Source organism: Scyliorhinus torazame, chromosome 14 (genome assembly GCF_047496885.1).
Source record: "Scyliorhinus torazame isolate Kashiwa2021f chromosome 14, sScyTor2.1, whole genome shotgun sequence".
NCBI classification, from domain to species: Eukaryota; Metazoa; Chordata; class Chondrichthyes; order Carcharhiniformes; family Scyliorhinidae; genus Scyliorhinus; species Scyliorhinus torazame.
Window position 1 is genome coordinate 108,558,916 of NC_092720.1, and position 13,374 is coordinate 108,572,289.

Consider the following 13,374-nt stretch of genomic DNA (forward strand, 5'->3'; position numbering starts at 1 on the left):
AAAACCCCTGCCATCGGTTTCCCAGCGGCGAGGGGTGCTTTGAACAAGAAATCCTGTTGACAATGGGACCAGAAGACCCCACTGCTGGTCAATGGTTGGCCTCCTTCCTCCGCTGCCATGAAACACACGGTGGGTTGCGCAGAAAATCCTATCTTTAGAGTTGATTGCCGGAATTTTCCAGCCTCTTGACGCCACGGGTTTCCCCATGCCGGGGCCAGTGAGCCATTGAAAACTCAATCACAGCAGTGGGATGCTGGTGTGAAGGGTTTGAAAATTCCAGCCAGTGTTTCAGGTCTGTGACTTTTCATCAGAACTGAAGAAGTATGTGATATAACCCTTTGTTTGCAAGGGTTGGATAGGACAAGAACAAAAGGAAGGCCTGTGAAAGACAAGAGGTACTAGATTATGTAAAAGTTCATTCACCAGGGCCAAAGGAAATGGGAAGGAGGCAAGAAAAGAAACAAAGGGGCAAATTTGACACTTCATGAAGGTGGTCTGGAGACCGACTCGGAAGTGCATGGATTTCCCACTCCTGCATTATAAAACCGTCAGGTAAAAGCTGGGATTTTCCTGTCCTGACACTGGCAAGCATCAGCGAGGGTGGGATAGAAAGATTTGGAGAACCACAATGGCCCTCCAAACTTCCACATGTCACCCATGACGATGCCCATTGGTGTTGGAGCTGGAAAGTCGAGGCCAAAGTGTCTTTCGGCCATGATGTACCATCAATTCACTACAAGACGATGAGAGCGAGTGAACATAGGCTTTATTATCCAGGAACTTGCCTGCCTGTGATTGCTGTAACAATGAGTGTCGCCCGCAGGTGGAAGGTCTATATACCGCCGGGGGGGGGGGGGGGGGGGGGGGGGTGGATCCAGAGGTCCGCAGATACCAGGGTTCCAGTACAATACATGGAAAGAGATCATATTACCATTCCCTGGCCACAGGCCACAGTATTATACAGACAACTTATATTATGGTGAATACATTCACCGCAGGCCAAATAATGGCTGCCCGACAGGAAGCCAGCCAAAAAACAGTGAGCAATGGTGGGCAGCATGCCTAATCGGCGATGGTGTCTGGGAGACAGAGTAGGCCTCAGCCACCCATTTAAAAGGGATCCTGTCACGGGAGTGTAGCAGCCGCAGCAGAATTAGTGCCTTCAAGCTGAGGGGTGGAGACTGAAAACCGTAAATCTCCTGACCATTTGGAGTAGCGGCAACAGGTAAGAACCTGTTTTTAAATGTTGCTGATTGTTGTGCTAGTAGTGAATTATTCAGGATTCTTGCCAAGGATGAAAGAACACTGAACACACCTGGCCCGCTCCCTTTACATATACCAGTATTTAGGGAAAGACTCAAATACTACTCTTTAATTCCGTTTTTCTCACCACAGATGAGAGAATGGAGCCAACAGTTGGATAGGAGCCCAGAATGACAGCAGCAGGGTCCTCCTCCAGGCTGTTGTGATAGGTGGGATGTCCTCGTACCTGCATAGAGGATGAGGAGATCTCCCAACCAGACCAATGTGGCCTGGATATAGGTCTTTGCTGAGCTCAGAAGCCGTGGGGTCATCCATAGAACATGGTCAGAGTGTTGTGAGAGGCTCCATGACCTCGGAAGCTCTGCCAGGATAAATATGTCCCCATTTCAGAGATGGACCGAGATGTAAGAGTGTAAGGGTGCGATGTGACTCAAATGTGGGGTTGCCAAAGTGCTGAAAGTGGCATGAAGCTGACATGACAGTCTGCATGGCAACGGGTGATTTTGGTGGGCGGGGGGGGGGGGGGGGGGAAGCTTATGAAATACAACATCTGTTAGTTGGCAAGGAGCATTGAGAAATGTTGACGCTGACAAAGGATATGATGGCAGGGACAGCACAGTGGGGCAGTGGTTAGCACTGCTGCCTCACGTCGCCGAGGCCCCAGCTTTGATCCCGGCCCTGGGTCACTGTCCATGTGGGGTTTGCATATTCTCCCCGTGTTTGCATGGATTCCACCCCCACAACCCAAAGATGTGCAGGGTGGATTGGCAACGCAAAATTGCCCTTTAATTGGAAAATTGAATTGGGTACTCTAAATTTTTTTTTTTTTGAAAGATCCCCGTGTCTGTGTGGGTTTCCTCCGGGTGCTCCGGTTTCCTCCCACAGTCCAAAGATGAGCAGGTTAGGTGAATTGGCCAATGATAAATTGCCCTTAATGTCCAAAATTGCCCTTGGTGTTGGGTGGAGGAGTTGAGTTTGGGTAGGGTGCTCTTTCCAGGAGCCGGTGCAGACTCAAAGGGCCGAATGGCCTCCTTCTGCACTGTAAATTCAATGATAATCTATGATTAATCTAGGACAAAGGTTCGGCACAACATCGTGGGCCGAAGGGCCTGTTCTGTGCTGTATTTTCTATGTTCTATATGGGGTGTCATTCTCCGACCCCCCGCCGGGTCGGAGAATCGCCGGGGGCGGGCGTGAATCCCGCCCCTGCCGGTTGCCGAAGTCTCCGGCACCGGAGATTCGGCGGGGGCGGGAATCGCGCCGCGCCAGTTGGCGGGCCCCCCCCCCGCTCGATTCTCCGGCCCGGATGGGCCGAAGTCCCGCCGATAAATTGCCTGTCCCGCCGACGTGGATTAAACCACCTTTTGAATGGCGGGACAAGGTGGTGCGGGCGGGCTCCGGGGTCCTGGGGGGGGCGCGGGGCGATCTGGCCCCGGGGGGTGCCCCCACAATGGCCTGGCCCGCGATCGGGGCCCACTGATCCGCGGGCGGGCCTCTGCCGTGGGGGCACTCTTTCACTTCCGCCTCCACCACAGTCTCCACCATGGCGGAGGCGGAAGAGACTCTCCCCACTGCGCATGCGTGGGAAACTGTCAGCTGCCGCTGACGCTCTCGCGCATGCGCCGCCCGGGGCTGTCATTTCCGCGCCAGCTGGCGGGGCAACAAAGGCCGTTTCCGCCAGCTGGCGGGGCGGAAATTCCTCCGCCACCGGCCTAGCCCCTCAATGTTGGGGCTCAGCCCCCAAAGATGCGGAGCATTCCGCATCTTTGGGCCAGCGCGATGCCCGTCTGATTGGCGCCGTTTTGGGCGCCAGTCGGCGGACATCGCGCCGTTTCGGGAGAATTTCGCCCATGATGGCCACACATTTGATAGCATGATTATGGCACAGCATATTAATGTCCCTTTTTAGTTTCAGGTGGGGGTTGAGCAGGATGGGGAATATGGCACGGAGGTAGCTTTGATATCATTTGACATTGAAAGCTTGGGAATTTGTAGACAAAGTTGTGTCTCAATGTTGAAGGGCCTAATGTTCAGAATATGTACAATTCATAGAACCACTTTAGTACAGAAGGAGATCATTTAGCCCATTGAGTCTGCACCGTCCCTCTGAAAGAGGACCTTACGTAGGCCCACTCCCCCGCCGGATCCCTGTAACCCTGTAGCCCCACCTAGCCTGCACATGTTTGGACACTAAGGGGCAATTTAGCATGGCCAATCCACCTAACCCTTTGGACTGTGGGAGGAAACTCACATAGATGCAGGGAGAATGTGCAAACACCACACAGACAGTCACCCAAGGACAGAATAAATAGGTTGGGAAATGGGTAATAGATAGTCAGTTACATTTTTCTGTCCTTTTTTTTTTTTTTATAAATGTTTTATTGAAAATTTTTTCCCAAACAACAATTTTTCCCCTCTTACAAAGCAAGCGCAACAATAACAATACAGAAATTTTAAACAATACACAAGTAACAAAACCCCTTTATCTTTGACCTAAACTAAACCCCCCCTCCCCCCCCCTCCCCCTGGGTTGCTGCTGCTGGTCATCTGTCTTCCCTCTAACGTTCCCCTAGGTAGTCGAGAAATGGCTGCCACCGCCTGGTGAACCCTTGAGCCGATCCTCTCAGGGCAAACTTTATCTGCTCCAGTTTAATGAACCCCGCCATATCATTTACCCAGGCCTCCAGTCCGGGGGGTTTCGCCTCCTTCCACATGAGTAGGATCCTGCGCCGGGCTACTAGGGACGCAAAGGCCACAACGTCGGCCTCTTTCGCCTCCTGCACTCCCGGCTCTTCCGCAACTCCAAATAGAGCTAACCCCCAGCCTGGTTTGACCCGGGCCTTCACCACCCGCGAAATCACTCCCGTCACTCCCTTCCAATACCCTTCCAGTGCCGGGCATGCCCAAAACATATGTGCGTGGTTTGCCGGGCTCCCGCCACACCTCCCACATTTGTCCTCCACTCCAAAGAACCTGCTCAATCTTGCTCCCGTTATGTGTGCTCTATGTAGCACCTTAAATTGAATCAGGCTAAGCCTGGCGCATGAGGAAGAGGAATTTACCCTGCTTAGGGCATCAGCCCACATACCCTCCTCTATCTCCTCCCCTAGTTCTTCTTCCCACTTTCCTTTTAGTTCGCCCACCGACTCATCCCCCTCTTCCCTCATCTCTCGGTAAATCTCTGACACCTTGCCCTCTCCGACCCACACCCCTGAAAGCACCCTGTCCTGTATCCCCTGTGTCGGGAGCAATGGAAATTCCCTCACCTGTTGTCTAGTAAATGCCCTCACCTGCATATATCTCAAGAAATTTCCCCGGGGCAACTTATACTTTTCCTCCAATGCTCCCAAGCTCGCAAAAGTCCCATCTATAAATAAATCTCCCACCCTCCTAATTCCCAACTGGAACCAGCTCTGAAATCCTCCATCCATTCTTCCTGGGGCGAACCTATGGTTGTTCCTGATTGGGGACCCCACCAGGGCTCCCCGCACCCCTCTCTGTCGCCTCCACTGTCCCCAGATATTCAATGTTGCCGCCACCACCGGGTTCGTGGTAAACTTTTTAGGTGAGATCGGTAGCGGCGCCGTCACCAGCGCCTCTAAACTCGTCCCTTTACAGGACTTTCTCTCCAGTCTTTCCCACGCCGCTCCCTCACCCTCCATCATCCATTTACGTATCATTGCCACATTGGCGGCCCAATAGTAATCGCCCAAGTTCGGTAGTGCCAATCCTCCTCTGTCCCTACTACGCTGAAGGAACCCCCTCCTTACTCTCGGAACTTTCCCTGCCCACACGAAGCTCGTGATGCTCCTGTCTATTTTATTAAAAAAGGTCTTAGTGATTAGTATAGGGAGACATTGAAATACAAATAAGAACCTCGGGAGGACCATCATCTTAATTGCTTGCACCCTGCCCGCCAGCGATAGAGGCTGCATGTCCCACCTCTTGAAGTCCTCCTCCATTTGTTCTACCAACCGTGTCAGATTAAGTCTGTGCAAGGTTCCCCAGCTCCTAGCGATCTGAATCCCCAGGTATCGGAAGTTTCTTTCCACTTTCCTTAGAGGCAAGCCTTCTATCTCTCTACTCTGGTCCCCTGGATGTATCACAAATAATTCACTCTTTCCCATGTTTAGCCTATACCCCGAGAAATCCCCGAACCCCCTCAAAATTCGCATAACCTCTATCATTCCCCCCGCTGGGTCCGACACGTATAACAATAGGTCATCCGCATATAACGAGACTCGGTGTTCTTCTCCCCCTCTAATCACCCCTCTCCATTTCCTGGAGTCTCTCAACGCCATGGCCAGAGGTTCAATTGCCAACGCGAACAACAATGGAGACAGCGGGCATCCCTGTCTTGTTCCCCTATATAGTCGGAAATACTCCGATCTATGTCGACCTGTAACTACGCTTGCCGTTGGAGCCCCATAAAGAAGTCTAACCCAGCTAATAAACCCGTTCCCAAACCCAAACCTCCTTAACACTTCCCATAAATACTCCCACTCCACCCTATCAAATGCCTTCTCTGCGTCCATTGCCGCCACTATCTCTGCCTCCCCCTCCACTGGGGGCATCATTATCACCCCTAATAGTCGTCGCACGTTAACATTCAGTTGTCTCCCTTTTACGAACCCTGTCTGATCTTCGTGCACCACCCCCGGGACACAGTCCTCTATCCTCGATGCCAGTACCTTTGCCAACAATTTGGCGTCCACGTTCAACAATGAAATGGGTCTATAGGACCCGCACTGCAACGGATCTTTATCCCTCTTCAAAATTAACGATATCGTCGCCTCCGACATCGTCGGGGGTAGAGTCCCCCCTTTCCTGGCCTCATTGAACGTCCTCACCATCAACGGGGCCAACAAGTCCACATATTTTCTGTAATACTCCACCGGGAACCCGTCTGGTCCTGGGGCCTTCCCTGCTTGCATGCTTCCCAGTCCCTTAATAACCTCGTCCACCCCAATCGGTGCCCCCAGGCCTACCACCCCCCGCTCCTCCACTTTCGGGAACCTCAATTGGTCCAGGAACTGCCGCATCCCCTCCTCTCCCTCTGGGGGTTGAGACCTATACAGTTCCTCATAGAAGGTCTTGAACACCTCATTTATCTTTCCTGCCCTTCGCACCGTGTCTCCCCTTTCGTCTCTAATTCCTCCTATTTCCCTCGCTGCTGCCCTCTTTCGCAATTGATGAGCCAACAGGCGACTCGCCTTTTCCCCATATTCATACCTCCTCCCCTGTGCCTTCCTCCACAGTACCTCCGCCTTTCTGGTGGTCAGAAGGTCAAATTCCGTCTGGAGTCGTCTCCTCTCCCTGTACAATTCCTCCTCCGGGGTCTCTGCAAATTCCCTATCCACCCTTAAAATCTCCCCCAGTAATCTTTCCCTTTCCTTGGCCTCTGTTTTCCTTTTGTGGGCCCCAATGGAGATCAGCTCTCCTCTGACCACCGCTTTTAGTGCTTCCCATACCACTCCCACAGGGACCTCGCCGTCGTCATTGACCTCCAGGTATCTCTCAATACACCCCCGCACTCTTGCACACACTCCCTCATCCGCCATCAGTCCCACATCTAATCGCCAGAGTGTTCTCTGCTCCCTTTCCTCTCCTAATTCCAGGTCCACCCAATGTGGGGCATGATCCGAAACCGCTATGGCTGAGTACTCAGCTTCTTCCACCCTAGAGATCAACGACCTTCCCAAAACAAAAAAATCTATCCGGGAGTACACTTTATGGACATGGGAGAAGAAGGAATACTCCCTAGCCCTAGGTCTAAGAAATCGCCATGGATCCACTCCCCCCATTTGGTCCATAAACCCCTTAAGTACCTTGGCCGCTGCCGGCCTTCTTCCGGTCCTTGAGCTGGATCTATCTAGCCCCGGGTCCAGCACCGTATTAAAGTCCCCTCCTAAAATCAAGTTTCCTACCTCCAGGTCCGGTATACGCCCCAGCATCCGTCTCATAAATCCCGCATCGTCCCAGTTTGGGGCATACACGTTAACCAACACGACCTCCATTCCCTCCAGCCTGCCACTCACCATTACATATCTACCTCCGCTATCTGCTACGATGTTCTTTGCTTCAAATGCGACCTGTTTCCCCACCAAAATGGCCACCCCTCTATTCTTTGCGTCCAGTCCTGAGTGGAACACCTGTCCCACCCATCCTTTCCTTAGCCTAACTTGGTCCGCCACCTTTAGGTGCGTCTCTTGGAGCATAACCACGTCTGCCCTTAGTCCTTTCAAATGCGCGAGCACTCGGGCCCTTTTTATCAGTCCGTTCAGGCCTCTCACGTTCCACGTGATCAGCCTCACTAGGGGGCTACCTGCCCCCCTCCCGTGTCGACTAGCCATTACCTTCTCTAGGCCAGTCCCATATCCCGCCTCCGCGCTCCCGCTCGCTCCCCCAGCGTCGCACACCATCCCCGCCCACCCACTCTTTAGCCATTTCCTTTTGGATTTCCGCAGCAGCAACCCAGTTGTCCCCCCCCCCCTTCTCCCTCCCTCCTCCCCTCCCCGCTAGATCTCTTTCTAGCTTGATTGCTCCCCCCATATTACTTCCGTAAGTCAGCTGACTTCAACTGACCCCGGCTACTCCTGCTCACTCCTCGACCTCCCCATGTGGGGAACTCCCATCCGCCTTGCGCCTGTCTTCCCGCCTTATTCTTTCTGGTGCGGGAACATCCCTTTACCTGACCCGCCTCTTATGGCGCAGCTCCCTTTCCCCTCCCCCTCCCCTTCCCCATTCTCCAACTATGTCCCGTCTTTCCCCCCTCACCGGCGCCCACATTTCCCCAATGTCTCCCCCTTCCCTGTTTACTTCTCAATTAACTTCCACCGTAACATTAACAATAACATTTCCTGCAGCATCAGTCCCTCAGTTCCGATCCAATTTCTCTTCTTTGATGAAGGTCCATGCTTCCTCCGCCGTCTCGAAATAATGGTGTCTCTCCTGATACGTGACCCATAGTCTTGCCGGCTGCAGCATCCCGAACTTCACCTTCCTTTTATGCAACACCTCTTTGGCTCGGTTGAAGCTCGCCCTCCTTCTCGCCACCTCCGCACTCCAATCCTGGTATACCCGTACCACTGCATTCTCCCATCTGCTACTCCGCACCTTTTTAGCCCATCTCAGGACCTCTTCTCTATCCTTAAGGCGGTAAAATCGCACGATTATCGCCCTGGGTGGTTCTCCCGCTTTTGGTCTTCTCGCCGGAATCCGATTTGCCCACTCCACCTCCAAGGGGCCCGTAGGGGCCTCAGCACCCATCAGTGAGCTCAGCATCGTACTTGCGTACGCTCCACAGTCCACTCCTTCCACACCCTCAGGGAGACCCAGTATCCGAAGGTTCTTCCTTCGCGCTCCATTTTCTAGGGCTTCGATCCTTTCAGTACACTTTTTATGAAGTGCCTCGTGCGTCTGTGTCTTAACCGCCAGGCCCAGGATCTCGTCCTCAATATCTGTCACCTTCTGCTCCACCACACGGAGCTCTGTCTCCTGGGTCTTTAATGTCTCCTTGAGCCCCTCAATTGCCTGTAGCAACGGGGTCAGCACCTCCCTCTTCAGCAGCTCCACGCACCATCTCACAATTTCATGCTCAGGCCCCCATGTCGCCTGCGCTTTCTCCGCCGCCATCTTGTACTTCTCTCTTTCTGACCCTTTGGTCGACGATTCCTCGCGCTGCAGCCGCCGCCGCCGGTTTTTTCCTCCTTCGTTTGGGGGGGACTCCCTTCTCACACGCCCCACACCGGGTTGCGTCGTCGAAAAATTCCCCGTTGAGGCTCTTAAAAGAGCCCGAAGGTCCGTCGGAGCTGGAGCCGCCGAAGCGTGCGGCTAGCTAGGCATCACCGCAACCGGAAGTCCCTTCAGTGGCCTTGATGAGGTCTTTTCACAGTTGTTCCCTCTGCTGCTAGAATTCACCTTTGATACAGGCCCTCAGGTCAGCTTGCAGCTTTAAGCTTGCCCTTCCCCCGCCTGCATGCTGGAAGAGGCCCTGTTTATCCTGTAGTTGCAGCCAAATCTTTCACTGTTTCTGCGTGTGTCTGGCAACCAAGAGACATACCCTTCCTGGGGGACACTGTCGGGGGAATATTGCCGCCTTCTTCCCACACCGGGAAATGTCAAACAAATGCCGTGGGGGCCCTGTAAAAGAGCCCAAAAGTCCGTTCCAAGCAGGAGCTGCCGAATATGCGACCTAGCTCTGCATGGCCGCACCCGGAAGTCCTTTTCTGTCCTTTTAATTATACTACTGTATATAATAAAAAGGTTGTGAAGTTACAAACCTGGTGACTGTAGTTTATTGGGCTCATCCAAGGACCTCGGACTTTCAAATTAAATCAAATTCCACCTGTGTTGAGTTTCTGGGTCAAGTGGGGCTGGAACGGACTGCTCCCTAATCCGGGGGGTCGTGACACATAAATTACTCACAAAAGAGTTAAGGCGGAGGTTAGAAGGTGTTTTATGCTACTGATGTTTAAGGGTATGGAATATCAGCAAAGACTGTGGAAGCTGAATCCAGAGTGATTTGAAAGGAGGAGTGAATGAATGGTGGAAAAATCATTTGAAAGTATTTTTGGAAAGAGCCAGTGAATGCACTAAGGGAGTAATCCTCTCAAAACTGGCATTTGTTTGATGAGAGACCATAAATAGAGTCCTTCATGTTTCATAAAATTCTATAAATCTATTTCAGGTAAAAGAAACTATTTGACAGTCCTGGTCCCCATGGTGATGGCAGTTCTGGTTTTAATCATTATGTGCCTCTGGAAAGCACTCCACAGTAATATCAGTAAGTACTACAATTTAAATCAGCTTAAAAACCCAGAGAAAATGCTAAGGTGCTGTCAAGTGATGTGTTACTTCATAATGTGGTGTAACTTGTGGAGAAACTGGACGCTTTTATTGTAATGTTTATTAATTAAGGGAGGCGGTGGCAGAGTGTTATTATAGAACATACAGTGCAGAAGGAGGCCATTCGGCCCATCGAGTCTGCACCGACCCACTTAAGCCCTCACTTCCACTCTATCCACGTAACCCAATAACCCCACCTAACCTTTTTGGTTACTAAGGACAATTTATCATGGCCAATCCACCTAACTGCACGTCTTTGGACTGTGGGAAGAAACCGGAGTACCCAGAGGAAACCCACGCAGACATAGAGAGAATGTGCAAACTCCGCACAGACAGTGACTCAGCGGGGAATCGAACCTGGGACCCTGGCGCTGTGAAGCCACAGTGCTATCTTATGAAGCCACTTATGCTACCGTGCTGCCCAAATCAGCACTGGTCCAGTATTGGCACTGGACCAGTAATCCAGAGACCCAGATAATTATCAGGAGACCCAGGTTAAACTCAATAAAATATCTGGAACTAAAAGTCTAATGATGACCATGAAGCCATTGTCGTAAAACCCCATCTAGTTCACTAATGTCCTTTAGGGAAGGAAATCTGCCATCCTTACCTGGCCTGGCCTACATGTGTCTCCAGACCCAGCAATGTGGTTGACTCTTAAATTGCTCTCTGAAATGGCCTCAGTTGAAAGTGACAAAATCACAAAAAAGAAATGAAACCGGATGGACTACCCGGCATCGAACCAGGCACCAGAAACGACAATGGTGAACCCAACCCTGTCGGCCCTGCAAAGTCCTCCTTAGTAACATCTGGGGACTTGTGTCAATGTTGGGAGAGCTGTCTCAGACTAGTTAAGCCAAAGCCTGACATGGTCATACTCACAGAATCATACCTTACAGACAATGTCCCAGATACCCGGTATGTCCTGTCTCCCTGGCAGGACAGACCAAGCAGAGGTGGTGACAGAGTTGTATACAGCCAGGAGGGTATTGTCCTGGGAGTCCTCAACATCTACTCTGGACCTCATGAAGTCCCCTGGCTTCAAGTTAAACATGGGCAAGCAAACCTCCACGTACCGGCCACCATCAGCTGATAAATCAATACTCCTTCACTTTGACCATCACTTGGGAGGAAGCACTGATGGTGGCAAGGACGCAGAATATGCTCTGGGTGTGAGACTTCAATTTCCATCACTAAGAGTGATTCGGTAATACCACCACAGACCAAGCTGGCCGGGTCCTAACGGGCATAGCTGCTAGACTGCAGCAGGTGATGAGGGAACCAACAAGAGGGAAAAACATACTTGACCTCATCCTCACCAATCTGCCTGTTGCAGATGCATGTGCCCATGACAGTATTGGTAGAAGTGACTACCGCACAATCCTTGTTGAGATAAAGTCCTGTCTTCACGTTGAAGATACCCTCCATCGTGTTGTTCGGCACGACTACCGTGCTAAATGGGATAGACTTCGAACATTACCACCAAGCCAGGGATCAACCCTGGTTCAAGAAAGAGTGCAGGAGAGCATGCCAGGAGCAACAGCAGGCACACCGAAAGATGAGGTGTCAACCCGGTGAAGCTACAACGCAGGGCTACTTGTGTGCCAAACAGCATAAGCAGCAAGTAATAGACAGAGCTAAGCGATTCCACAACAAAAGCATCAGATCTAAGATCTGCAGTCCTATCACATCCAGCCGTGAATGATGGTGGATTGGGCAGCACGGTAGCATTGTGGATAGCACAATTGCTTCACAGCTCCAGGGTCCCAGGTCCGATTTCGGCTTGGGTCACTATCTGTGCGGAGTCTGCACATCCTCCCTGTGTGTGCGTGGGTTTCCTCCGGGTGCTCCGGTTTCCTCCGACAGTCCAAAGATGTGCAGGTTAGGTGGATTGGCCATGATAAATTGCCCTTAGTGTCCAAAATTGCCCTTAGTGTTGGGTGGGGTGTAGCACACAAAGACTCCGTGAGACGAATAGAGTGAAGTCGATGAGGCTTTATTAAGCGTGTCTGTTCCCCCGCAGCTCGATAGTAAACTGGCCTGCGGGGGAAGACTCCGGCTTCTTATACTCCGCCTTCAGGGCGGAGCTAGAGGTCAACGGCCAACCAGGACCCGGGATCTGTCAGCCAATGACATTAGGGCTTCCAGTCCCACATGACCCCCAATACATACTACCACATTCACCCCTTGTCAAAAATGAACCCGGCGGGGTGACGCTTCGTATGGTGGTAAGGGTTTACAGGGCTGGTCCTGGGAGGAAAAAAAAACATTCACAAGGCAATACAGTATTGTACAATTTTGTCCTGTTGCAACTATTTACAGAGGGTATGGGAAAAAAAGCAAAATGTTCTTGTGAAAAGTCCATATTTAGTTTTAGATCGACGCCACGAGTCGGTCGGGTGGTCTGGTCGTCCGTGTCGATCGCCTCGGCCCCGGTGGTGGTGATGGTGCTTGTACCGGTGTTGTCGCCTCCAGGAGCCTTACGGTTTCAGCTTGTGCTTTATTCTTGGTCGGTGCTGAGGGGAGGGGAACCGATCCTCCTGGGAAGGGGGCGGTCGCGGGGTGCGGTGGTGGCAGGAAGGGGGGGTTGGGTTGATGGTGTCGGGGGGTTGTGCGTGTTGCCGGCGGGCACCAGATCCCGCAGGGAGACCGTGTCCTGTCGGCAGTCGGGGTACTCCACGTAGGCGTACTGGGGGTTCGCGTGGAGGAGGTGAACCCTTTCGACCAACGGGTCCGCCTTATGTGCCCGCACATGCTTTCGGAGCAGGATGGGCCCTGGGGCCGCCAGCCAGGTCGGCAGCGACGTTCCAGAGGAGGACCTCCTAGGGAAAACAAGGAGACGCTCATGGGGCGTTTGATTAGTGCTCGTACATAATAACGACCGGATGGAGTGGAGAGCGTCCGGGAGGACCTCCTGCCACCGTGAAACTGGGAGGTCCCTGGACCGTAGGGCCAGTAGGACGGCCTTCCAGACCGTGCCGTTCTCCCTCTCTACTTGCCCGTTCCCCCGGGGGTTGTAGCTGGTCGTCCTGCTTGAGGCTATGCCCTTGCTGAGCAGGAACTGGCGCAGCTCGTCACTCATGAAAGAGGACCCCCTGTCGCTGTGGACGTAAGCGGGGTAACCGAACAGTGTGAAGATGCTGTTCAGGGCTTTAATGACTGTGGCCGCGGTCATGTCAGAACAGGGAATGGCAAAAGGGAAGCGGGAGTATTCGTCCAGCACATTAAGAAAATATGCGTTGCGGTCGGTGGAGGGGAGGGGCC

At 52.4% G+C, this 13,374-nt stretch overlaps 1 protein-coding gene across 1 annotated transcript in view; it reads left to right on the forward strand.

Annotated features, from left to right (window-relative positions):
- LOC140389336 (SLAM family member 5-like) overlaps window positions 1–13,374 on the forward strand; it is a 42,666-nt gene that overhangs the window by 19,734 nt on the left and 9,558 nt on the right. Inside the window, exon 5 of the mRNA XM_072473502.1 lies at window positions 9,953–10,048. Within this exon, the coding sequence (XP_072329603.1) occupies window positions 9,953–10,048 (96 nt within the window). The remainder of the gene's footprint in view (window positions 1–9,952; window positions 10,049–13,374) is intronic.